Source organism: Myotis yumanensis, unplaced genomic scaffold (assembly GCF_028538775.1).
Source record: "Myotis yumanensis isolate MYYU_CA2020_CCGP unplaced genomic scaffold, mMyoYum1.0.hap1 SCAF_2, whole genome shotgun sequence".
NCBI lineage: Eukaryota > Metazoa > Chordata > Mammalia > Chiroptera > Vespertilionidae > Myotis > Myotis yumanensis.
This window is the reverse complement of record NW_027223753.1, coordinates 16,037,738-16,064,096: the sequence shown is the minus strand read 5'-3', so window position 1 is coordinate 16,064,096 and position 26,359 is coordinate 16,037,738. Positions and strand designations below refer to the sequence as shown.

Genomic DNA, 26,359 nt, shown 5'->3' with positions numbered 1-26,359 from the left:
AGGAAATCTTAAGATCCTAGTTAAAGGTATTTGACAGTTTGCTTGGTGTTACAGTTGGGGGTGGGGTGCATATTAACCGTTTCCTGCTATGGAACCTATGACTCAAGAATTGGAATATTCATAAAACTTTCTGTGCCCCTGTAGCAACTCCTGTGACGTGATTAAAGGGAACCGCATTCCCGGGAGCAGCATTTGACTTAGATGGTTAAGACTGGCAGTTACTTCATCTTGTATCCAGAGGCTGTGTGATACTGTTGCCTCTCAGTTCAGGGAAAGCCTTTGGCAGCTTTCCCAGGGTATTTGGGAAATATGATTATTTGCTTCTCAGCCATCTGTGTACCAGCTCTTGGGAGCCAGCACCTATGGTGAGGAGGGCTAATAACTGCAGTCAGGTCTGCATGCCTCCGCGAGTGCTCTGCCGTTCTGCCTTTATCTTGATGAGGGTTTTACCAAACTTAGAAGGATAACAGCTTCTCTCAATCTTCCTCTATGTTAGGATTAAGTGAGTTGGTATATGTAAAGAGCACGCTTAGAACTACTTAGTACGTATTTAGCACGACACATAAAGTACTATTTTTGTCCAGAGGCCAGTGAGTGAAGCTAAGTTTATACTTGGAATTAGAAATAATTATGCAGCTATTGTGTACCTTGAACTGAGATATATTTACTTAGACCAAAATGATCAATTATAGGAATTCAAAATAAAAATGAATTTAAAGAGTTATGGCCATGTAGAGCCGAAAGGAACAAGATCAAGTGTAGTTTAGTAATACAGTGGGTTCTGACAGTGTCTAAGTAGAGGTCACGGTGAGGCTTGTGTGCAGGAACTCGGGTCCTCAGTCTCTGGCACTTAGTAGGTGTTAGAGGTTTGCCTGGGTGAGATGGTGGAATCTTTAAAACAAATTCTGAGTAGCTGGGATATAAAGATGGCCCAAAGGTAGAAATTCGGAGTAATGATACAAGGTGTCCTATAGATGGCAGTAAGCTTTTGTTTATGTAGGGCTCAGAAGGGAAACGCAAGAAAAGGACCAAGCTGGATCCTTTTAGTTACAACCAGCCGCGGAGGCCCTGACAGTATCAGAAAGTGGTCCTCCGCTCCCACCTCATGACAATGATGTCAGGCTAAAGGGTGTGCATCTAACCCACAAAGTCAGAAGCCCCACTTTTCTGTTCACTCTGACCTTGGAGAGACACTTAGTCCTGGGCCTGGTTTTCTCCTGGATGAAAGAGAAGGTTGAGCTAGGTTAGTTAACTACCTTTCACTCCAAAATTCTTTGCATGTAATTTGGGGGGAAGGAGGAACGGTGGGTGCCCAGGGGTTCTCTCCTGGCCTCAGCGTGTGTCTCTCTCCCAGCAGGGCCTCTCCGGGGAGCACACTCCACTCCCTTTGGTTTGAGTGGAAAATCAGGCTTGTCCCTTCTTCCTGAAGCTTTTGCACTTGAACATGGTGGTTGCGTGGCCTCGGTGGAAAAGAGGTTTGAGGGATGTGAAGAAGCCCTTAAATCTACATTTAACAAACACCTAGAATGTGGACCACATTGGACTACATGCTAGCAACGGAGAGATGAAATGGGGTCCCAGCGTATCATGTGCTTCTGCGGGAAGGGGGAGAGTTTACAACAGCTAAGAACACTGTTCTGGACCCTGTGCTCACACTAACCAAGGGGCTTTAGTGGTTTGGTGGAGGGAGTAACCTGCTATTCTGGAGAAGAGAGGTTTTGGCCCTGACCCACCAGACCTTTAGGAAGGTTCCCCTCTACTCTGGGTGCTATTTTCCCAGTGCAGAGTCCTGATTTCCAGGGATGTTTTAGCACCCCTTGTGCGTCTGTCCTTCCAGGTACAATTTGGCTACCCAACTATGTAATGCAGTTGTCCGGGTCCCTGTTAAACATTCACTTAGGAGCAATACAAAGGTGAAGGCCTAGCTCCTCAGAGAAGAGCTCCCCCTTTGGGCAGGAAGTTACATTCAGTGCCCTGAAGATCCCTCCAAATCCAAGCCTGGTTCTGGGTCCTCTCTACCTGGTTAGATTGCAGACCCCCGAGGTCAGGGGCCACTCAGGATGCCCCCACTGAGGTGAACTCCAAGGCCCCAGAAACTGCTGCTACTTAAGTCTCCTGCCACCTCCTCGCTCTTCTCTCAGGTCAAACAGAAGGTCCACAGTGTCCCTGCGTCTGAGGCCTCTGCCAGCAGAAGCTGGTATTGTGTTCTGACTTGTTTTGTGCACACCCAGATTTTAAAAACTTAACTGTAGGATTTGATGAGCTCCAAAAGGGAGGGGCTCTGGCCCATAGCAGGAAAGGCCCAGCCTTGCAGCGTGGTCAAGAGTGGTACCTTCCCTGTCCTTGGGCACCAAGTCCAATGAGGACAAGTGCCCACGAGGACAAGTGGGCTGTGAAATGGGTCCAAGTGAAGAAGCTACAGGTGGGAGATCAGCCAAATCCCTGTGGCCACAGCAGAATGGTGGGTGTGAGGGGCACTGAGCCTCTGAGTGCAGGCGGCCTCGGGCCCAGGCTTCCATCCTGTGGCCTTCCGCTCCCCTTACTGGCAAGAAGCCCCAGTATCCCTGGGATTGGGGCGGGCTTGGTGGGGCTCCCGGCTAAGCTAGACACCCCTTTTAATGCTCTCACAGCTCTCTACAGCATTATAATTCAGTATGTGTATACTCGATTGCATGCTTACCACCAAAAATCTAGTTTCCTTCTGTTACCACATATTTAACCCTTTTTCTCCAATTTTCCCTACCCTTACCCCATCCCCTCCTACTATTTAAAGGAAACTCTATAGTCTTTTCTCGAGTGACTGCGTTAATTTACATCCCAATGGTGCTTGAGGGCTCCCTTTCCTTCACCTTCTCTCCAGCACTTGTTATTTCTTATCTTTTTTAGTAATAGCCATTCTAACAGGTGTGAGGTGGCATCTCATTGTGGTTTTGATTCGCATTTCCCTAATAATTAGTGATGTTGAGCATCTTTTCACATGCATGTTGGCCTTCTGTATGTCTTCCTTGCAAAAATGTCTATTCACATCCTCTGCCATTTTAAAATCAGATTGTTGTTGTTGAATTGTGTAAGTTCTTTATATATTGTGGATATTTATTCCTTATGGTAAGTATCATTTGTAAAAATCATTCAGTAGGTTGCCTTCTCGTTTTGATGGTTTCATAGCTTTTGATGTGCAGAAGCTTTTGAGTTTGATGTAATCCCATTTGTTTATTGTTGCTTTTGTTTCCCTTGCCTTTGGGGTCAAATGCACAAAAACAACACTGAGACCAAGGTCCAGAAGCTGGTGCCTATGTTTTCTTCCGTGCATTGTTTCGGGGCTTATGTTCACATCTTTAGTCCATACGGAGTTAATTTTTGCGTATGGTGTCAAATAGCAGTCTAGTTTTATTCTTTTGCATGTGGCTTTCCAATTCTCCCAACACCATTTACTGAAGAGACTTTCCCCATTGCATATTCTTGGCTCCTTTGTCACAAGTTAGTTGCCCGTATATGTGTGGGTTTATTTCTGGGTTCTCAGTTCTATTCCTGTGTGTCTTTTTCTGCCAATACTATACTGTTTCGAATTCTATAGCTTTGTAGAATACTTTGAAATCAGGGAGTGTGATACCTCCAGATTTGTTCTTTTTTTCCTCAGGATTGCTTTGACTATTTGGAGTCTTAGTGTCAAACCCAAACTTGTAACTCCCATGCTATACTGCCGCCCATCACGTATCACAAATGAATGAACTATTATGCAATTACTGGTTTCAAGTGTGTCTCCCTGGCTGGACCAAAGGGTCCCCCAGGACAGGGACTGTGCCTGTCACATTCACCACTGGATCTGGCACATGGTGGGAGGTTAAGAAAATGTATCCAATTAAATGTTCGAGTGGGTGAGTGATCCCTGTGGCCCACCTCTAGGCACTGGCTTTGCCCTCGTTCTTTGTGGACCTCATGGGGAGTCAACCCGTTTTCCTAGAAGCAGAGGATGGCTCTGCTCTGGCTTTGCAGACTTGCCTCGGAGGTGCCCAGTCCTTGCTGGCAACCTAGATCCAAAGGCACCAACAGGTGGCCTGCAGCCAGAGTCAGTCCACAGGCATGTTGTGTTCAGCTCCTGTTGTGTTTTACATTTTTGAATTAGTTGATCATGAATTCCTCTTGAAAATCTAATTTCAGGCTTATCTTGAAAAACCGGAAGATCTGGCAACACAGGGCTCACATTCCTACCTGGACACAATCAGCAGGCGCTGGGCAGCTGCTGCCCCCTTGAGGTAGGATGTGCACTCTACAGCTCTCCATTCCTCTGGACCATCTGTTCTTTAAGGACTGTGGGCGCCTCCCTGCTGTAGGCCTAGAGTTTGCAGTAACTGACATAGAGGACAGCCACTTCATCAGTCAGTCCAACTATTTTTAGGTCCAAAGTCAGTAGAAAAGACATAATAAACAGTAAACAGTATAATAAGTGACTCCCTCCCTCTGACATCCCCCAACTCCTCTTCCACAGACGCGCTGCACCTCTGTGAGCTGCAATTATTGTCACCTCTCATGGGCCAGACACCTCCTGGGCACCAGAGTCACATGGCACTTTTTCAAAATTCAGAGACTCAGGACCCTCGTCTCACCTTTGGAGTTAGAATTTCTAAAATTGGAAGCTAGGTGTCTTAATTTTATTGATTTTAGAGAGAGAGGAAGGGAGAGGGATAGACAGAAACATCGATGAGAAAGAACATCGATCGGCTGCCTCCTGCACACCCCCTGCTGGGGATCGAGCCCCACAGCCTGGGCATGTGCCCTGACTGGGAATTGACCTGGGGACCTCTTGGTTTCTGGGTCAATGCTCAACCACTGGCTGGGCAATTTATTTTGTAGTTTTTTATTTTTTAAAGCCAGCAGTGTTTCCTGTTGCTCAGCCAGGCAGAGACTACTGTACTCAAGATGTGATGTCCCAAACCCAATTCCTGCTCTTCAGTCCCCCACAGTCTGGCGGAGTCGGGCCCGGAGCTCCAACCATCTGCTTAGAGTTGTGCAGACAGCATGCTGCATGGGGCACCCAGCCAAGGCCTGAAATCTGGTCATCCCCTTGAACCAAAGCACATGGCAACAGTGCCCCACCCCCCGGAGGAGCAGGCACTGCTTTCAAATGTATCATATCCACCATTCAGTGCAAATACAGGCAGATCTGTGCTGTGAGGTGGGGGCACAGACAGGCTCCTCATCCTGCAGGCCCAGGAGGACTTCCTGTAGGAGGTGATGCTTGGGCCAAGTTTGGTATATGGGTTAGAAGCAAAGAAGGCACACCTCTATGGGTACTTCTCCCTTCCAGCTCACCCACCCCACAACTCCCTACGGTTATCAGGGGCAATTGATGGGGACACTGACCAAGTACATCAAGAAGGCCTGGGAGATGGACGGACTGGGGTGGAAGGAGGGGTCCAGCCTCATGTGAACCGGTGTGTCCGCCTGAGGCTGCATGGCATCCAGAGCACCTGCTTGGAGGAACAGAGATGCAGGAGAACTGTTACTTCTGGAAAGTCCTCTAGGACAGTGGTTCTCAACCTTCCTAATGCCGCGACCCTTTCATGCAGTTCCTCATGTTGTGGTGACCTCCAACCATAAAATTATTTTCGTTGCTACTTCATAACTGTCATTTTGCTACTGTTATGAATCGTCATGTAAATACCTGATATGCAGGATGTATTTTCATTGTTACAAATTGAACATAATTAAAGCATAGTGATTAATCACAAAAACAATATGTAATTATAAATGTGTTTTCCGATGGTCTTAGGTGACCCCTGTGAAAGGGTTGTTCGACCCCCAAAGTGGTCGCGACCCACAGGTTGAGAACCGCTGCTCTAGGGGCTCTGGAAAGCCAGGGCCCACCTCTCAGCAGCCTGACTCAGTGCAGTCACAGAGCAGTCTTCCGACTGCGGCCCGTCCACAGATTTACTGATCTGCAAGGAGACAAGTACAGAAACGGAAAGTAAGCATTTGGAAACTTAGAATCTGTTGAATACTATTAGAGGCTAGTATTTTGCATCATTTTTTTTTTAAAGTGAACATATCCTCAAGGTTTTATTGCCACATAAGAAGACAAAATAGGAAGCTTAGAGCTGGATCAATTGGCCATTTTTCTTCCTATGTCCTCCCAGCTCAAAATGCTCGCATCTCTTAGTAGCCAGCATTCCCTTAGATCTGCGGTTGGGCCCTATGCATTCAAGCCTCAGCATAATCTTCTTTGCAGTTTTTTAGTTTTTTTGCAGAAAGTCATCTTAGTCTGCCCACCACAGCCGCTCTGCTTCCTGTCACAGCACAGCTTTCCCTGCGCAGAGAGGATGCTGCCCTTCTTGTTCTGTGTTGCGTTGTGGGCTTGGCGCTTGCCACACTTCCTCCAGGAAGTCCGGCTGATTTTAGGAACATTCATCATGTTTGCAAGAGCACTGTGGGCACTGAAAGCTGCATCTTTTAATTTCATCACAAAGTTGTTATTGTAAAATATACGTAACAAAATGAGTCATTTTAACCTTTGTAAGGGTACAGTTCAGTGGCATTAAGTACCTTCACAATGTTGTGTAACCATTACTACGATCTACTATATTTAATTTTTACAAAAGTATAATTCCTAGCAGATTAAAAACATTTGTAAAATTTAGGTTGAGAAGCACTGGCCTAAATCTCGACCTGTGGGCTTCCCAAAGCCTCAAAGATTTGGGGGGAACAGGCACCTCATTGAAGGTCTTGATATATTGTTTGGCTTCATTTCCTCAAACTGTTGAGTTGAGATTTGCCCCAGAGGGTGGCGTGGGCTGGGGAGTGGAGGATGGGCACCACCCTGGAGCGCAGGGCAGGAGGCATTGCACTGCCTGGGGCTGCGGCCGGTGGAGGCCTCCTCTGGGCAGGGCTCCTGCGGCAAGAGGCCGGATGAGGGCGGATGAGGGCGGATGAGGGTGGATGAGAGGCTTTGGGGGCCTTCTGGCAGGCTTTCCTCTGACTCAGCCCGGATGGACGCTGGGAGGGGTTAGTTGAGAATTCCAAGAATGTCAGCTCCAGCTGGAAGGGCCTGGTGTCTACCCTCCTTGTTTAGAGAAAGAACTTGAGTCCAGAGAGAGAGGACTTGTCCAACGCTACAGCCAGTTCGTGGCGGTCCCAAGTCCAGGCCTCTCCATTTCCAGGCAGAAGCAGGACAGGTTTTGGGGTCACACACAATGGGATTCAAGATCCAACTCCGTTCGCTAGCTCTTCGGAGGCCTTGGGCATCCATACCCTCATCTGAAAAATGGGGACAGTCCCACACAGGCTGAAGAGAATTGAGCCTGTGCTGGTGTTAACGAAGCGTCTAGCACAGGGCCTGGCGCGCAGGGGGTGGGCAGGACAAGTCAGTCCCCGGCCCTCCATGTCCTTCCCTGCCCCTCGCTGCCCAGTGCTGCTCCTGCCACTGCAGGGCTTCTCAGCCTGTCATCGCCCTCCCTGCAGATGAGGGGACAGGGAGGCTCGTAGTCCACCGCACCAGCCCCCATGAGCAGGCGCCATCTCTCTCTGCCAACTCCCTGAGTGTCTTAGAGAAATTGTTGTCTTTGCTGGGACTCAGAATATTTGTAAAATGAGAGAGTTGAACCAGAACTCAAAAGTCCATCTTGGGAAGGGGGTAAAGTGTGGATGCTTCCAAGTTCTGTGTCTTTTCTGGGAGTCAGACTCCCAGCACCGACTGGGCTGGCCCTGGGTTTCGAGTCCCTCTCTCTGTTGTCGCCTGGCTCTCTCTTATGGCGGAGGTGTTCTGAGTGCTTACTATTTGCTGTGCACTGTCTATGCATTCTATTTTATTTTTATTTTTTTAAAGAAGCATGTGTCTATCATTTCACTTAAAAAAAAATTTTTTTTTAATTTATTTCAGAGAGGAAGGGAGAGGGAGAGAGAGAGATGGAAATATCAATGATGAGAGAGAATCATTGATTGGCTGCTTCCTACACGCCCCACATTGGCAATCGAGCCCATAACCTGGGCATGTGCCCTGACTGGGAATCAAACCGTGACCTCCTGTTGATGCTCAACCACTGAGCCAAGCCGGACAGGCTGTATATTCATTTTACATCATCCATGTTATTGGATCCTTAAAACATCTTTGTGACGTCACTACTATTCTTATCCCGTTTTCCAGAGGAGGAAATAGGTTCTGAGAGGTTAAGGCACTAGGCGGCAGGCGGGTGTTCTTAACACCAATCCCCAGTCGGTCAGGTCCCGGTCGGGCCTGAATTGGCAGGTTTAATATGCCAGTGCTCACCCCTCCCTCCTGTTTCCCCCAGACGGACTCAACTCCCATCCTGGACATGCTCCACTGGCAGGGTCACTTGGGCATCAGGGAGGAGGGTTTGGCGCTTGGTGGGAAGATGGTCACTTGTTGGTTCCAGTTTCTGACTTGTATCTCAGGTGTTATGTTCCCTCCCAATCTTTTTTTCTCTCCTTTCTCTTTAGATGTACAAGAGCAGAAGGTCTCCTAAGGGACTACCCCAAACAAACCTCTCCATTCATTCATTCGTTCACTCATTAAACAAATACTGAGTCCTCCTATATGCCAGATACAGTTCAGGCCATGGGCACAGAGCTGTGCACACAGCAGATAAGGCCCCTGTCCTCATGAGCTTACATTCTGGTTGAGGAGGCAGACAAAAAGATGATGATGCGTGCAAAAGAGAAAATGAAAATGGGTAGCGGAATAGTGCTGTACGGGGGTGCAGGTCTCTACAGACAAGGTGGTAGGGGCAGTATTTTCCTGGCTGAGGGAACAACTGGTACAAAGACCTAAAGGCAGGTGCCAGCAGGTGTGAGGAAGGAGCACAAACGAGGCCCCCATGGCTGGATAAAGGTGAGCAAGGAGGGCCCAAGCAATGCAGGCCTATGGCCCAGGACGAGGGGTTGCATTATATTCTCTGTGTGTGATGTGGAGCCTTTGGGGCTTTACCGTGGGGGTGACATAATGAGATTATGTTTGGAAAGGATGAGAATGGATGTAAGAGGAGCAGGAGTGTGGGAGGAAGGGATGAGGGTGGCTTGGACCAGAGTGGGGCCAACAGGATGGAGAGACCAGGTCAGACTCAGGATCTGTGCCACAGCAAAGCCAATAGGATGCTTATGAACTGGTTGTGGGCCGTGGGGTGAGATGGCTCCAGGATTTTTCACTTGGACAGCTGAATGAATGGAGGTGCCATCTACTCAAATGAAGAAGCCTGCTATCTCCCTTCTCTCCTTAATTAGAACAGAAGCTGGAAGGTTTTGTGTTTTTATTTTATTTTTAGTTTAAGTATTGATCTGTCTGGCCCCTTCTCTGCCTTTTGCTCTTTTCTCATCCTCCTCTTTCCTGCATGGAGACAGGATATGAGAGGCACAGCAGCCATCTTGTGATCACGAGGCTAAAAGCCACATGATAATGTGCCTGGAACTGGGAGATAAATGAAGCTCGGTCCTTGATAATGTTGCAGAAGACCAAAGAAAAACCAAGCGACGCTTTTAGAGAGAAGGAGTGACGCTGTTTATTTACGCCAGCGGACTCAGGGAATAACTTTCCAAATCTGAGTAAAGTAACATGCAGGGGGCTTCTCTTTTATATCTTCCTGGGGTCTTTGTCCCACAAATAGGATTATGTTTCCAGTCCTTTGCATGGGCCTTGCAAGTGTTGGGGGTCTCCAGGCCATATCTGCTGGTCTGGCCTGGCGCCATCGTTAATAACCCTCCCTCCGGGGCAGTGCACTGTTCACAATTTTATGGCCTCTGTAACAGGTTCTGCAAAACCAGTTTCTGGAAAGAGGTAGTGACTTAATTATAGGTTATCAAGAATATACACTGAGCTTGCTGGCATGGATTCAGATTGCTAGGCCCCCTCTCCCCAAATATCAGGGTTACATTGGAATTAGCCTGTTAGCCTCCTCGATAATACCACCGAGCTGACACACCGGTCTTGGCTTGCCGAGTCCTTTTCTCTTTGCTTCTTTCCAGTACAAATGGCCTTTACTGTTTGTAACGGGAAGTGGAAGAGCGGAGGGAGGAGGGGATAGGACAGCTCTGGCTCCAGGGGTGGCTCCAAAGACTTGGTTTCCCCTTTTTAGGTTCCTGTTGTAGGAGGCAAGTTAGTCCTTATTTAAGCCACTGTTCTGTGGCTTTTCGTTGCTTGCTGCTGAATCAGTTAGTTATAGCTATGGCGTCATGTTGAGCTTGAGATTTTTGGAGGATGAACCAAAACGCAGTCATTTCTTCAGGAAATATTTATTGAGCACCTACTCTCTAGGTGCTGCGAATTCAGTGGCGAATGAAACAGGCAACAATGCCTGCCCTCGAGGAGTTGATACTCTGCTGTCAACTAGAAGCCAGACCTGACTTCTGGGCTGTGCATCTCCGTTTGATCCAAAGGTGGTCTGAGTTGAAGTATAAATGTGAGATGGGGGTGGGATGTGGAATGTCTGTTCCCCTCACCCACCCATTATGTTAGCAGATCATAATGATCAGCATATTTCTCTCGTGTTCTCTATGAGCTGACCATGGGGCTAACTTCCTCTCTATGAGGGAGGTGTGTTACCCCCGTTTTGCAGGGAGATGCTATTCTTAGCCCCATTCACACAGTGGCTGTGCTGGAATGTGAACCCAGGGCTTCCGGGTTCCAGAAACGCCACTGCACTGACCTCCTGGGTAGACTCTTGGCCCCTCCTTCCTGCACCCCTTTTGGCCATTCTCTGGCAGACTGCTTCCTGATTTCTCCTCTGTCTTTGCTGGACAGGCAGTAGGTCTCTTGCTCATCTCTCTCTTCCAGGCACCTAACAAGGGCCTGACACCCTTCATTCATTCATCCCACTTTTCAAGAAGCTTTTTCTGCACTAAGTGCTAGGAATACAGGACAAGTTACAGAACAGCACACCCAGCCCAGGAGGCGGACAGGCAATTAACAGGCATCGCAGTGTGATGGGTGCTGGTAGGGTATCAGGCCAACAGAAGCACAGAGAAGGGCAACCAAGCCAGACCACAGTGGTGGGGACCAGTCAGGGAGGGCTTCCTGAAGGAGTCAACTCCTGAGCTGAGTCCCAGAGGAGAAGCAGGAGTCGAGCAGGTAACAAAGCTGTGGTGGACATTTCAGACAAAGGGAGCAGCACCAACAAGGCTGGGAGAGGCAAGGTAACAGTAAGTGGGGCGACTGGACTATGGAGTAGGAGGGCGCAGGGGGGCATGAGGCTGGAGGTCACGCAAGACCTTGTCAGCCAGGACAGGAGTCTGGATTGGATTTGGTAAGCACTGGGGAGCCACCGATGGCTGATGAGCAGGGTAGGTCTGGGCCCTCCCTGCTTGATGGAATGAACACATGAAAGGAATGATAACTGTGGGGTTCCATGCATGTGTCCTCCAGGGAGGGGCTGGTTAAGTGACCTGACGATGGGAGCAGATGCCTGGATACCAGCCAACCACTCCCCTCACCACCTCCTCCCTGCCTGGGCCACACCATCACTCACTGGGATCTTTAGGGGATCCTCCCACCCAGCCCCCACTGCTGTCCTGGCCCCTCTGCAGTGTGTGCTCTCAGCCACCCGGGGACCTGAAGTCAGGCTCCCACTCTGCCCAATGCCTTTGCCACCTCAGCTACATCCAATGGAAGAAGAGCCCGGCCGGTGTAGCTCGGTGGTTGAGGTCGACTTATGAACCAGGAGGTCATGGTTTGATTCCCGGTCAGGGCACATGCCTGGGTTGTAGGCTCGATCCCCATTGGGGGTTGTGCAGGAGGCAGTGCAGCTGATCAATGATTCTCTATACTCATTGATGTTTCTCTCCCTCTCCCTCTTTGAAATCAATAAGAAAAATTTAAAAACAAAAACCAGCAAATGGAAGAAGAAATTGCTGCACTCGTCCCCCGCATTGGCTCTGGCGTGGGCAAAGCTGGATCTAGTGGGAACGATGCCCCCAGAGTGTCGTCGTAAATGTGGGACGGGGACAGATATGTGGGTGAGGAGCTCAGAGCAAGAGGAGCATCCTAGCCCTGGCCAGTTCAGCTCAGTGGATACAGCGTCGGCCTGTGGACTGAAGGGTCCTGGGTTCAATTCCGGTCAAGGGCACATGCCCGGGTTTCGGTCTCAACCCAATACGACAATGGGGGCATGCAGGAGGCAGCCGATCAATGATTTGCTCTCATCATTGATGTTTTTATCTCTCCCTTTCCTTCTGAAATCAATAAAAATTTTTTTTTTTTTAAAAAAGAGGAGCGTCCTGACCCTGAAGTGCCCCATTGAACTCGGCTACATGGAGAAAGGTCTGGCATCATACTCTCCCCACAGCTGCCTGAGGAATACCCTGTTCTCTTTACCAACGCTCTGCTGGACTCTAAGGCCAACAGGGGCAGAATGACCCAGATCAGGCCTGAGACCTTCAATACCTCCCACATGGCTGCTGCCCAGGCCTGGCCTCCCTGTGTGCCTCCGTTCACATCACCAGGATGCTTGTGGTGCCACCCTCAGGGCCCACTAGTGAGGGTGACGTCCTGCCCATGCCAGCATCTGTACACAGCTGGCCATGAGAGAGGACCTCACAGAGACCCTGACAAAAAGAGGTTCAAGCTTCACCCAGCTGCAAGGGAACGGTGTGTGGGTGTGTGACGTGGAGGGGATGCTGTGCTCCGTCACCCTGGACCCGGAGCAGGAGACGCCCCTCCTGTGTCCTCCCTGGAGAAGGGCTGTGAGCTTCTGATAGTCAGGTCTCCCCTGGCAACAAGAGAGGTCCAGATGCCCAAAGCATCTCCTCGAGCCCTCTTTCCTGGCCTTGGAGTCCAGTGGCATTTCATGAAACAGCTTTCAACTCAGTCCTGGAGTGTGATGTTGACGTCCAACATGATTGGGGTGCCAGCAGAAGCCAGGAAGACGTCAGAGCCAATGGCACAATCTCCGTCCAGCAGACGTGGGTCAGCAAGAAGCAGGAGGAGGAGTTGGGCCCGTTCCCTGTCCACCGCAATGCCTCCAAATGATGCAACTGCACCGTGCTTGTTGCCTGAGTTCATTCACGAGTGTAATTTGCCCCGGCCTCGTGAGCCTAGAGCAAGCCTCTGAGAAGAAGCCTGCCCTGATATCGACAGAAATAGCAGCCCTGGGTTGTAAAGTCAGTCAGTTAATTAGCATAAGTCAGAGCTGCCACCCCACTGCTCAAAAGCCTGTGGTGGGGACTCCGTAGCACTAAGCATCAAAGCCAAAGTCCTTACACGGGAGCCCCTGAAGGACACTCTGATCTTATCACCTTCTGCTCCTCCCCTGCCACCCTCAGAATGCCAGCCAAGACCCGCTTCAGGGCTGTTGTACTTGCTGTCTCCTGTAAGAGCACGTGTCACCTTATCCGATCGGCCTTTCCTGCCCCAGCCTCATGCCTGTTTCTTTACCCTGCCTCATTTTACTCACAGTCTTCGTATCTGTTCTCTTCCCCATTAGGAGATAGGTTTCCTGTGGGCAGAGACGGTGTCTGTCCTGTCCTGTGTCCCCGGCACCTGGCTTAGGGCCCAGCACACGGCAGGCGAGCTGCTCCATAAATTATTTTGGAAGGAGGATGCCTGGACCCGTTGCACGCTATGTGGCCTGTCTCTCCCGCCGCTGCCACGCTCTCGTCTCCAGCTCCAAGGCTCTGTGTCTCCTACCAGCTGTCGGGGGAAAAGCGGAAATTTCCACTTGAAGATGGAAAAACAACTATGTTCCCTGGCTGGGCTAGAGGGACTAAGAGGAAATTTCCATGAACTGTGTCTCGAAGGGTGACAGGATGGCGGGGGTAAGGGAGTGGTGGTGGTGCATGAACCTCTGCCTGCCTCCTGCCCAGACTGGAGGCCAGCATCTGTTCACCATCTGCAGATCAGGAACTCCGTCTGAGCGTGTCCAGCGTGTGGGGCCTGGAGCACCCTCCACCCTGGAGCCAGAAGATCATTCATCATCATCAAGTTCAATCTCCTCCTTTTCCAGATGGAGAAACTGAGACCCAGAGAGGGGAAGCAATTTGTCCCAGGTCATACAGGAAGTCTGTGAGAGACAATGGACTCAAACTCAGTGCACTGCCCGGGTTTTTGCTTCTCCTCTGTTCCCTCCCTCTTACCCCTCCACCCTCTTCCAACTAATCTTTCCCACGTGCCACTTTGGGCCAGCGCAGTGTCCCAGCCCTGAGGAGCGCCCTGCCCTGGAACCTCAGGCTCCCTGAAGGTTATGTCACTGCCACTGCCTTCCATCAGCTCTCCGGAGCTGCCTGCCCCTCCTCCCCACACCCTGTACCTGCCACAAACTTTGCTACATATTTTAAAATCCCGAAGCCAAGGTTGTTCCTCATACCAATTGGGTCAGAGTGTCTGGGGCGGGGTCCAGGCATCAGCATTTTAAAGTTCTCAGGGTGATTCTATTTGCAGCAAAGTTTGGAAACCACTGTTCTAGCTTTAATGAATGGCGCCTCCACCGCCTGTCCCTTGGACCCCAGGCTGCAGATCACCTGCTGACTTTTTCCCCCCAGATCTTTCTGAACACATGAGCCTGGGTCCAGGACAGACTTTGGCTGAGCAATCCTCTCTTTGTTGGGGAGTATGAACTTTTCCCTAAGACAAAGGTTATTTCAGCTGGTCTAATAATTAAATTGACATGAGACAGATTAACAGGAGAAAAACAAATTTAATTTTGTACATTTGGGAACCCCACATATGTGACAGGTTCCAAGATGAAAAGTAATATGGCGTTTCTATACCGTGCATATAATGTCTTGAGCCAAGGAATAGGAGAGGGTCTTGGGATTTCAGACGGGAGGACAATAATAGCAGATGTTCAGTGATTAGATGTTTGCTCCGACATACAGATAGGTCATAACATTTATTTCTGGCAATAACTCTTAATCTGAGCAAGGCCTCCTGTTACAGAAAACCAGAGAAGAACCAAGCAACACTTAGAGAGATGAAGTTTCTTTTATTATTATGCGCGGGCCCAGAAAAAAATGTCTCTAGAATTCTGGGCGAAGTCACACAGGAAGTTTCCTGTATTTATACCATCTTACCCTCTTTGTCTCCCAAATATGGGGTTTTCCAGTCCCCTTTGCAAGTTCTTAAAGAGCCCCTCTGTGCTGGGGCTTTGAGACCTTGACCAAAGGCTTGGCTGGTGCCAGCACTGATAACTTCGTCTGGGGAAGGTTTAATGGCCTCTCTGGAATGGGAGTAGTCTTATTTTCCTTTTATTATTTAAGCCAGCAAGCATTTACAGAAGCCAGAAATAGCAGGGTTAACATTTCAAACAGCAGTTTTTATATAAGATGGATGCTTCACTCCAATTTACACTCTTTAAGGGAGAGATGAAGGCTTCTCTTGAACCCACAGGGTCTTTAGCTCAAGATAATTGTCATGCCCAAGTGTGGGTACATCTTGGGGAGGCCTATTCTGAACCCCTCCCCCCTCCTGCTGCTGCCTCTTGCCTCACCCTAGGCCTCCAGTCTGCTTAGATTGCCTGGTCTGACCTTCACCAGGTAGTAATTAAATATTTTCTGTGGCCCTGGCTGGTATGGCTCAATTAGTTGAACGTCATCCCATCTAATGAGAAGTCTCTGGTTTGACTCCTGGTCAGGGCACATGCCTGGGTTGCGTTTCAGGCTCAGTTCTCAGTCGGAGGTGTGCAGGAGGCAGTAGATCCATGATTCTCACTCATCAATGTTTCTCTCTCTCCCTTTCCCTTCCTCTCTCCCTCTAAAATCAATAAAACATTTTTTAAAATCCTCACCAGAGGATATTTTTCCCAATGATTTTTAGAGAGAGTGGAAGGGAGGGAGGAGAGGGGGAAAGAGAGAAATATCGACGTGAGAGAGACACATCTATTGGTTGTCTCTCGCATGCACCCCTACCGGGCTGGAGAACCTGAACCGGAGTTACATGCCCTTGACCGGGAATCGAAACTGCAACCCTTTGATCAAAAGGCTGACCCTCTAACCACTGAGAAAACCAGCCAGGGCAATAAAACCATATTTTAAAAAAAATTTGCTGTTAATGATGGCAATAACCTCAGTCTGGCCAAGAGGAACCTTGACATGGAAGAAAGAAAAAGGCTTTGAGGTCAGGCAAACTTCGATTCTAATACCAACCAGTTCTGCTTGCTGGGCCTGGGCCTCAATTTACTTGTCTGTGAAGGGGGTGGGGCAGGTGAAAATGCCCACCTTGTAGTTTGTTGCCAGGATCAAATAGACGGAGAGGGCCCAGCAGCTCACAAACCAGTTGCTCTGAGAACAGGCTGGTGGTGGCGAATGGATACTGTTTTCATGGGTGGGAACTAGAACCTTAGGAAGGAAGGTGGCTGTGAACCTTCTGAAAAGGACCCCGCCCACGGGGCCTCCTCCTAGGACAGGGCAATGGGAGAGGTGCAGAAGCAGAGGGCTGGAGGTCATAAGCGGTCAGCTAGAGAGTGCCACTGTTTGCCAGAGAATGTAGTGTGGGAGGCCCCCTGCCAGGGAAGGTGCCATGGCTTTCTTTAAGTTATGTTGACTGAACCCAAGGCTTGGGCATAGCCCTACCTTGAGGGCATTTCTGGCCAAAAGGTGAGATGCCTTCAGCTGGACTCTTCAAAGCCCAGGTACAGGGGAATGGGTTTTTATTACGTAAATTCAGTCAAGTACCTGGAATACCTCCCTTATCTTGAGTTTTGGTGAAACCTCCTGATATTTTGGGGGAATTGGGACTATAAAATAAACACACTGTCTTGGGACTTGGTCTTTCTGCCTCTCTGCCAGAAGAGGACAGAAGCCTGAAAGGGCGAGGGCTAGGCCCTCCATCTTGCCCCAGGGTAAGGGCTACGTCCTCCATCTTACCTTGGCCACGTGCTTGGCAAGGAGCTTCTTCCCGGAAGTCTAAGACTCTGCTAGCCACACCCAGGAACAAGACATCGACTTGCGCCTGGCCAATCGGCAGAGCACAGTCCTTTCTCCTCCCCTTACTCCCCCTTTAAAACCCGTCTCTAGGCGGGGTTCTCTCTCTTGGCCACTTGGCTAGCCGATGTGTCGGTGAGTCTGGTGGACGGGGAGCTCAAGCTAGCTTGAAATGCAGACTCTTATGCTTTTGCATCGGACTGCTGGCTCCCTGTTGGTTTCTTGGGGATCCTGAAATCTGGGCATAACAAAGCCCACCCAGGCCCAGCTTTCCTTTCTATTTTGTGTCTGTCTTTCATTTTCTCAATACCCGATACACCTCCATTTGAAGGAACCGGTTCAGGCTCTCTTTCCCGTGCGGGTCGAGGAAAAGGGAGCACACGCCCCGGAACAAACATCTACTCGTGTGTTTATTGGCCACTCATACAGCTTCTGTTGTAATGTATCCCACAAATCACAGAAGGACGTCTCAAGAAGTCAAATTAAAGAGTCACATTTATTGCAATCTGGGACTATGAGGGGTTATTCCATTCCCCAAATCTCATAGTGATAAGATGGCCGCAATACCAGACTTATATAGGCAAAGATCACAAAGGTATTGATTACATCCCAAGGTTTGGAATGAGGAAACTGATTTGCAAAAAGCAGTTTACAGAAGCAGAAGCAGCATATTATTTAAATTACAGTTTTGGGTCTCTGGGTCACTGAATTGACAGAAACACATTATCTAGAGCCCTCGGGTCTGGAATGAGGAACCTGGTCAGACTTAAGCATGTTCTCTAAATTACAGTTTTGGGGTCTCCGGAACACTGAGTCAACAGGGACACGTTAACTGGAGCCCTCTGACCTTGGGATAACTGTGCTGTCCTTCCCAGGTAAAGGAAAATGTGCTTTCTAAGACCAGTATGACCACAACCAATGGGATAGTCACATTACAATCAATAGGGTATTTAATCGAATGGGGTAATTTATATAATTCAGAAAATTAAAATAACTTTTCTATTATTGAACAAAGCAAATAAGTACAGAAGCCAAACAGCAGGGTTAAAGTTAAACTATAGTTTCTACCTGAGATGATTGCTACCATACTTCACTTCTTTGGTGAAAAGTCTATTTAAATCCTTTGCCCATTTTAAATTAAATTGTTTATCTTTTTATTGAGTTGTAACAGTTCTTTCTATATCCTAGATCCAAGTCTTTTAGCGGATATGTGATATTTGCAAATATAAGTCTGATTTATCCTTTTTCAGTTACTTTATCAGAAATGTAAGGGTTTATTTCTGGACTCTCAATTCTGTTCCATTGATTTATATGTCTATTCTTATGCCAGTAACACAGCGTTTTAGTTACATAGTTTGATATTATCTTTTGAAATCAGGAAGTGAAAATCCTCTACTTCTCCTTTTTCAGAATTGTTTTGACTATTTTAGATTCTTTGCATTTTCATATAAATTTTAAGACCATCCCTGGCTGGGTAGATCAGTTGGTTAAAATATCCTCCCCATATGCCCAGTTTGTGGGGTTGATCCCCGTCAGGCACATACAGGAAGCAACCAATGAAAGCATAAATAAGTGGAACAACAAGTCGATGTTTTTCTCTTTCCCTTTCTCTCTCTCTCAAATCAATAAAGTTTTAAAAAAAAGTGATTATGTGTTTTCCCTGGAAAAATCACACTGACCATGACGAATGTTGAGGGTAGGGACATCTAATTCATCTTCCTTTTCCCAGGACTGAGCAGAGAGCCAGGCACCAGCCAGATGCTCGGTGTGATGGCCACTAGTGTTTGCCACCAAATGTTTGTTTTACAACCTTTACCATGACCTGGGTCATGGGCGCAGTCAGCAGGTAAGTATCCGGTCATCATAAAGCCAGTCCCGAATGGCTTGCATGCAAAGCATATCAGCTGCTTCATCTTGGGTGGCCCCCTTGGCATGAATAGGGAAGATGGACAGTCTCCCTGCTGGCGGAGCCCTTGGGAATAACGCCCAGTGTGCCTGGATCATGTACAGCCCCTCGTGACTGTTCCCCAGGGAGCTGTGAGTCCTGCATTAACCTAGACACACTCTTCCACTCTGCAGCATTCAAAACCATGTGTGTTACAGGAAGCAAAGTAAAAGAAAACCCAGATTCCATTTTTCACCTAACAAATTAGCAGAGACCAAAAGGTTGGGGAGCAGGCACTTTTATACGTTGCTGGGAGGAGTGTAAACTATAAACTAGCCCAATGCGAGCACAACTTAGCAACATCTCCCAAGATTCCCTTTGACCTGGTCATTCTGCTTCTAGGACTGCATGTGACAAATGTCCTTGCACACGGGCAAAATGATGTAGGTGAAGGGGAGGTTACTCATAGCAGCATTGTTTACAAGCAAAAAACTGGAAACTATTGAAATGTTCATCAACAGAAGATTGGTTAAGTAAATTATGACCCATTCATACAATGGAAACTACGATATTCAGCCATTAATGGGAATGAGAAAGCCTGTTATGTGTACACAAGAAAGATCTCCAAGAATAGTTAAATAGAAAAGGGAGGCAGCAAATCTGAATGGTAACTACATGTATGCAAAGGGAAGGGGAGCATACATATGTATGTGGTCCCAGCAGATAGAACAAGGGGGGGACACGTGGCTGTCGTAGCAAGGGAAACAGCTTTGTCTTTTACCCCCACTGCCTGTGTAGACACTTGCTGCGGGTGGGGTCTTCTTGTCCCTTGATTAAAACCTGGAGCAGGTCCCATCACTCTACTGGACAAGCTCAGATGAAAAAAAAGAAAAAAGTTTCCAGTCACTTAGTCGTGAAACAGTTCCAGTATTTTGACAGCGTAAGAGGCACAACTTCAGACTATTCAAAGATTTTCACTCCCCAGGCCTAGGCCTGCTCCACATGTAAAGACATCTTTGCTTCTCCCCCGCCCTCCCCACCTTTCTCCCTCCATTGATCGCTGTTCCATTTATCTCTGTTGAGCACCTACTGTTCTAGTCCTGGGGATATAGCAGTGGCCAATCAGGCCTGGGTTGTGGGCTCCATCCCTAGTGGGGACGTGCAGGAGGCAGCCGATCAATGATTCTCTCTCATCATTGATGTTTCTATTGCTCCCTCTCTCTGTCTTCCTCTCTGAAATCAATGAAAATACATTTAAAAAATATAAAATTAAGTCCAGTACAAAGCCGGTATTCCAAAAAGGGAAGCTGAATCCAAGTAACCTTCCAAGTTTTAATTTTTTATTCACTGTGATAGAATATATTCCATCTTAGAGCATACAATCTCCATAATGTCCTTACTTGTTTCCATTTTCTATACTCTACCTTTTCTAAATAGATTTTCTATGACACTTTTCCTATTCCCATGAGTAATGGAGATTTAACAAATTTCTATGGCTTTGTCTAAACCTATTGAAGTAGAGACCTGTTTTATCCTATCATATTATAATTATATACATTTTATTATAGTAAATAAATATACATTCCTCCAGTACATTGCAGTTGACAAAGAATCTTCCTATCCTCTTAACAACCCAGTCAGGTTGGTATTATCTCCAGTGTTTTTAAACCTCCCCTGAGGATATGTTTTTTAAAAATTGATTTTCAGAGAGAAAGGAGAGAGAGAGAGAGAGAAGAAAGAAATATTGATTGGCTGCCTTCTGTATGCACCCTAACCAGGGAACAAACCTGCAGCCCAGATATGTGCCTGGACTGTGAATGGAACCCGCAGCCTTTCCTCGTAGGGAGAACGCTGGAACCAACTGAGCCACCCGGCCAGGGCACTATTATCTCCATTTTACAGGTAATAAAACTGAGGCCCAGAGAGAACAAGGAGACTTGCCCAAGGTCACTGGCGAGTTAGGGGTAGGGCAAGGACTTGGATCCTTCAGGCTGTGTCTCCCCACTCTGCCTGGTCCAGGTCTTTGCACACCTGAGGACTGCTCAGTGCCTGCCAGTTAACGAGACATTTCCTGAGGGCCTACTATGTGCAGGGATCCCTCGCCCTTTAGGTGCTCCCACTCCTGGGAGAGGTACACTTACACTGGGGAGTATTTTGTGGCTGTTTTATTACAGCTCCCACAAAGTGGCTGGGGTTGGGCAGATCTGGAGACGCTGCCCGGACAGGGCTTTAGGGGGGCACTTGAATAAATAAGGCAGGGGTGCAGAGGTGGGGTGCAGCCCCCCAGGCACAGATGAGGATGGGGGAGGCCAGGCCATCTCAAGCAGAAGTCATTTAGGAGGGGTGGGGAGTGTGGGCTACCGTGAGCTCTAGCAGGGAACCGGTCCTGCTCCTGCTGCGGCTGGCTCCCTCCGGACCAAGCCAACGGGCCCGGACTCCGGAGCTGGTGGTTCAGGCCGCGGGCGGTGGGAGCCGCTCGACTGCAGCCTCCGCGGGGCCGCCGCGCTGAGCCCTGGGACTCGGACCTCCGTTCCCCCATCTGCACAGGGACCGCAGGAACTCCGACTGCACCGTGGGTGCGGGTGACCCTGCCCGCCTCCGCCGGCAGCTCGTGGACGCCGGGGCGGGGCGGGCGGGGCGGGGGGAGAGGGCGGGAGGGGAGGGGAGGGAAGGGGAGGGGAGAGGGCGGGAGGGGAGGGGAGGGGGCAGCTGGCAGTCGCCCAGGCCCCGGCCTCCGCCCGCCGAGTCCCCGCGCTGCCCCGCTCGCTCCCGGCCGCCGCCGCCGGGCCCTCCTCCGGCGCGGGGTGGGGCCGCCCCTTTATCTGCGCGCTCCCGGCCCGGACGCGCCCTGCCGCCTCCCGGTTCCGCTCCGCTCGCGCAGGTACCCGGCTCGGGGCGGCGGGGGGGCGCGGGAGGAGCGGGCGGGGCGCAGCCGGCGCTCCTGCGGGGCGCGGGGCGCGGGGCGCGGGGGGCAGCCCAGGACCGGAGTTTGGGGCGCGGGTGCGGGAGGGTCACACGGGGAGGGGGTGAGGGGAGGCAGGACAGCGCTGCGGGAGCTGTGGCTCCTCGGGTCTCCCCGGGAAACCCGCTGGAGTGGCGTCCCTGCCGGGGGAGGGGAGCTTCTCGGGGACCAGGGGGCGGGAGGCAGGGCTGCTGCTCCCACCCGGGAGGGATCTAGGGAGACGGGGCAGGAAGGGGTGCGAGTCGCTGGGGCTGGGTCATGTGCGGGGCTCTCGGCTGGGGGCGCAGAGGGGCTCCTGCTCCCACGGAGCCTGAGCCCCTTGCGATGGAGAAGCCTTCCTTGGGGTCAGGAGAGCGAGGGGGTTCCCGCTCCCAGTGCGGGAGGGGAAGATGGGGCCCACACCACCCACAGCGTTCGCCTCAAGCCTAGAGGCTTTGAGGACCCAGAAGTTTCCCTGCGATGCGACGACCCCTGCAGGCCCGGATGGCGGCCAGGTCAGGCCAAGGCTGGGGAGTTTGAGTTTGATGGGTTCCCGAGCCTGGCGGCACCTGGGTGGGTGCCCAGCACGCGTCCTGAGGGGGGTGCCGGGGGCTTGGGCCACCTGCCCCTCCCCAGCTCCGTTCCCCTGCGCAGGGGCTGCTGGCTGGTTGGTGCTGGAGCTCGCGCTGTGTCTGTCTCCCGTGCGGAGTGACTGTGGCCGGCGTACCCAGCCTCTCTGGGCCTGCTTTCCTCCTCCAGAGGGTGCATACAGAGCATTGAGGAGTCTGAGCTCCAGGAGAATTCCTTGAAGCTATTTCTTTCATTCTGACTACATTGTTCAGTACAAATGGAGGCCCCAAGTGCAGTTACAAAAAAAAAAAAAATGGTTTCTGTTCGATTTTGGGAGATATTTTCTTTAACTGCATTGGGCTGAGTTGGGGAACTGGTTTGCATGCAGGGAGGTGACCCAGTTGCTGCCAGCCAGGGATGAAAACTTGGCTTGTATAATCTGTGGCCACCCACTGGCTGCCTGGGAGCTGACCACGGAGGATGAAGGGCAGGAGAGCTGGGCTTAGAGTGAGGTGGACGGGCTGTGCTCTGCCATCCCCAGGCCGTGACACCTGCTTAGATGCAGGTTGAAAGGTTGCAAACAGCAAGTGACTGTAAATTATTAAAGTTCTTTGTAAACAGCGAGTGACTGTAAATTATTAATCCTAGTGCCTAACCGTGTTAACATTTCAGGCTGTGTCATACCATGTCATCCTTGTCAGTGCCCCTCAAGCAGTGATTCTCAACCTTCTGGCCCTTTAAATACAGTTCCTCATGTTGTGACCCAACCATAAAATTATTTTCGTTGCTACTTCATAACTGTAATGTTGCTACTGTTATGAATCGTCATGTAAATATCTGATATGCAGGATGGTCTTAGGCGACCCCTGTGAGAGGGTCGTTCGACCGCCAAAGGGGTCGCGACCCACAGGTTGAGAACTGCTGCTCAAGAGGGTTCACCTCTGACAACCCCAGTGTGAACTCAGGTCTGGCCTTACTGTTATTTGTACTTAATGAGTTTAAACTTTGCTTTCCATGGCAAGTTAAGGTTGTCTTTAAGGGAGTGTGCTGAACAATCAGAGCCTAGAAAAGCAACAATACCTTTGAACCTTGAACAAGGAGGGGATTGGGGGATTGCCCACCCCCAGTCAAAAATCTGCTTATAAACTTTTTTTTAAAAAGTTTTTTTTATATTTTATTGATTTTTTACAGAGAGGTAGGGAGAGGGATAGTTAGAAACATCGATGAGAGAGAAACATCGATCAGCTGAGCTGCCTCCTGCACGCTGCGACTGGGGATGTGTCCGTAACCAAGGTACATACCCTTGACCGGAATCGAACCTGGGACCCTTCAGTCTGCAGGCTGACACTCTATCCCAGGGGTGGGCAAACTTTTTGACTCGAGGGCCACAATGGGTTCTTAAACTGGACTGGAGGGCCGGAGCAAATGCATGGATGGAGTGTTTGTGTGAACTAATATAAATTCAAAGTAAACATCATTACATAAAACAAACGGCCGGATCCGGCCCTCGGGCCGTAGTTTGCCCACGGCTGCTCTATCCACTAAGCCAAACCGGTTACGGCTGCTTATAAACTTTTGATTCCCCCCAAAATTTAACTACTAATAGCCTACTGTTGACTGGAAGCTTTACCAATAACATAAACAGTTGATTAGCACGTGGTTTTTATGTTATATGTATTATATACTGCATTCTCATAATAACAAGCTAGAGGAACAAAAATGTTATTAAGGAAATTATAAGGAAAGTACATGTACATACTGTACCTATTTATTGAAAAAGCCCTTGTATAAATGGACCTGCCAACCTTGTTGTTCAAGGGCCAACTGCATTTTGCATACCAGGAGGCAAAAGAAGAAGTGGAATTATAACCAAATAATATTTATGAATGGGTGTTTTTTAGGTAGGCTCTTCAACTCCAAAAGGTCAAGAAATTAATATCCTTAGGTGTTGCCCTTAACTGTTAATTAGCTGGGCTATTATTCGATGAGGGCGGTATTTTAACTGCTTTGTTCATGTGAAAGCTCCAGGCCTGGCACACAGTAGGCCTAAAACAACTGTTGGTATGTCTCCAGGGAGACTGAAGGGCCCTTTGAAGTTACCGGTGAAGTCACTCTCCTTGACATTTGGAGAAAAAGAGCCAAGAGGGGAATGGACTTGTCCAGGGTCACACAGGGATCGAGTGGCCGAGCCAGGAGTAGAACCCAACAAACACAGTGGCACCCAGGCTGTGCCAGAGCCAACACCCAGCATCTGTGACTATTTCGCTCTTTTGCTTTTGCAAGAGCCCTTGAGGTGGTTAATTGTTAGTCTCTGATTATCAATGAGGAAAGCAGGCTCAGAGAGGCAAGTCACACAGCTGCTAAGTTCCAGTCTTGAGACCCAGTTTTCACACGAAAGTGGGGGCCTGGCTTCTTTTGAACTGGTCTGCTCAGGTGAGTGGTGGACACCCTCCCTTGGGGCAGCAGTTCTCTCAGGCACCCCCCGGGTGGCTTCTCTCTGGGCTGGATTTTCCTAGGCCCTCGGGCATTTGGTCTGTTGGGTTTGTCGGCAGGCTGCTGTCTGCTTCATTCACCATGTGCTCCAGCCCTGGTGGTGGTCCTTGTGCCTGGCGAATAGCAGGCCCTGAGTAAAACCTGTGGGATGGGTATAACCGGGCGCTCTCCCCCCTCCAACGCCCATTTACTACCTCTCCCCACACCTGGTCCTCTTTTTGTCCCCAGAGGCCTTAAGGGACTCTTTGATGGTGTATCTGGTGGTGAGCCCCGAGGAACAGAGGGTAGCAAGCCTTGGGTGAGGAGCGAGTTGAGGAGATTGACCTTCAGTTTAGGAAAAGGGGAATGGGAATTGGGAGGGCTGGGGAGGTGGGAGGGGAGAGGCGGGAGGAGCTGCTCAGACTGATAGGAACTCCACTAGGGCCCCGAGATTTCAGTTCTGAGGCTCTGCCAACCTGAAAGCCTTCCAAACTTGCAAGACATGCCCGGCCAGGCCACATGCCTTTTGGATTACCTGCTAGCACGGTTTCCCTGCTTGATTCTCTCCCCTGCTTGTTCAGGGATGGGGCTGCTGGGGCTGTGGGGCTGCAGCCCCCTTCCCCGGGGGTTGCACTTCCCAGCCACCCCTCTTGGGCCTGTGGGCCACATGTAAGTCTTCAGGCCTCTGTGAATCCGGAGGGGTTACTCTGAATGGTCTTTGCTGAGAACAATTTATTTAATAAGGTCAGTGTCCCAGAAGTCCAAACTCTAGCCAAATTTCAAACTCTAGCCAAATTTCCCTGTCTCTAAATGTACCCTCAGAGAAAGGTAAATATTTAAAGAGACACAGTTAACTTTCTAAAGGCCCCAAATCCAGTGGAACCAGAGATTGAGAGCTAAAAGAGGACTGAGTTGTTTGTTTTATCAGTCTTCACCGAGGATATTTTTCCATTGATTTTTAAAGAGAGTGGACGAGAGAGGGAAAGACAGAGCCTGCAACTGCTGTTAATAATAATTAATTACTACTATTAATAATTAATAACAATAGCAGTCATTTATTGCGTTCCTAAAATGTGCTAAAACTTTGTTCTAATACATTTAATTTTTCCAGCAGCCGATAAGGTAGATATTATAATTGCCGTGAGGGCGCTAAGGATCAGAGAAGGTAAATCACTTGTCGTGGGTCACAGTTACTGTGTTGTGGAATCAGGAGTCAAACTTGGTTTGTCTGAATCTGAAGTTCACTCATGAGCCTTTATAGTATCTGCTTTTTATTCCTAACTTCCTTTTATTCTGAATTAGAGGCCCGGTGCTCGAAATTCGTGCACTCGGAGGCGGGGGGCGGGAGGAGGGGGTCCCTCAGCTTGGCCTGTGCCCTCTCGCAGTCTGGGAGCCCTCAGGGGATGTGTGACTGACAGCTTAGGCCCACAGCAGTCGGACATCCTTAGCGCTGCCACGGAGGCGGGAGAGGCTCCCACCACTGTCGCTCTGCTCACCAGCCGTGAGCCCGGCTCCTGGCTGAGCAGCACTCCCCCTGTGGGAGTGCACTGACCACTAGGGGGCAGCTCCTGCATTGAACGTTGAACGTCTGCCCCGTGGTGGTCAGTGTGTGTCATAGCTACTGGTTGTTCTGCCTT

At 49.6% G+C, this 26,359-nt stretch overlaps 1 protein-coding gene across 1 annotated transcript in view; it reads left to right on the top strand.

Moving 5' to 3' along the window:
• The first annotated feature begins 21,999 nt into the window (after positions 1-21,999).
• Positions 22,000-26,359, top strand: part of AUNIP (aurora kinase A and ninein interacting protein) — a 29,382-nt gene continuing 25,022 nt past the window's right edge. The window contains exon 1 of the mRNA XM_070404399.1: positions 22,000-22,195. Coding sequence (XP_070260500.1) covers positions 22,161-22,195 — 35 coding nt within the window. The 5' untranslated portion in view covers positions 22,000-22,160. The remainder of the gene's footprint in view (positions 22,196-26,359) is intronic.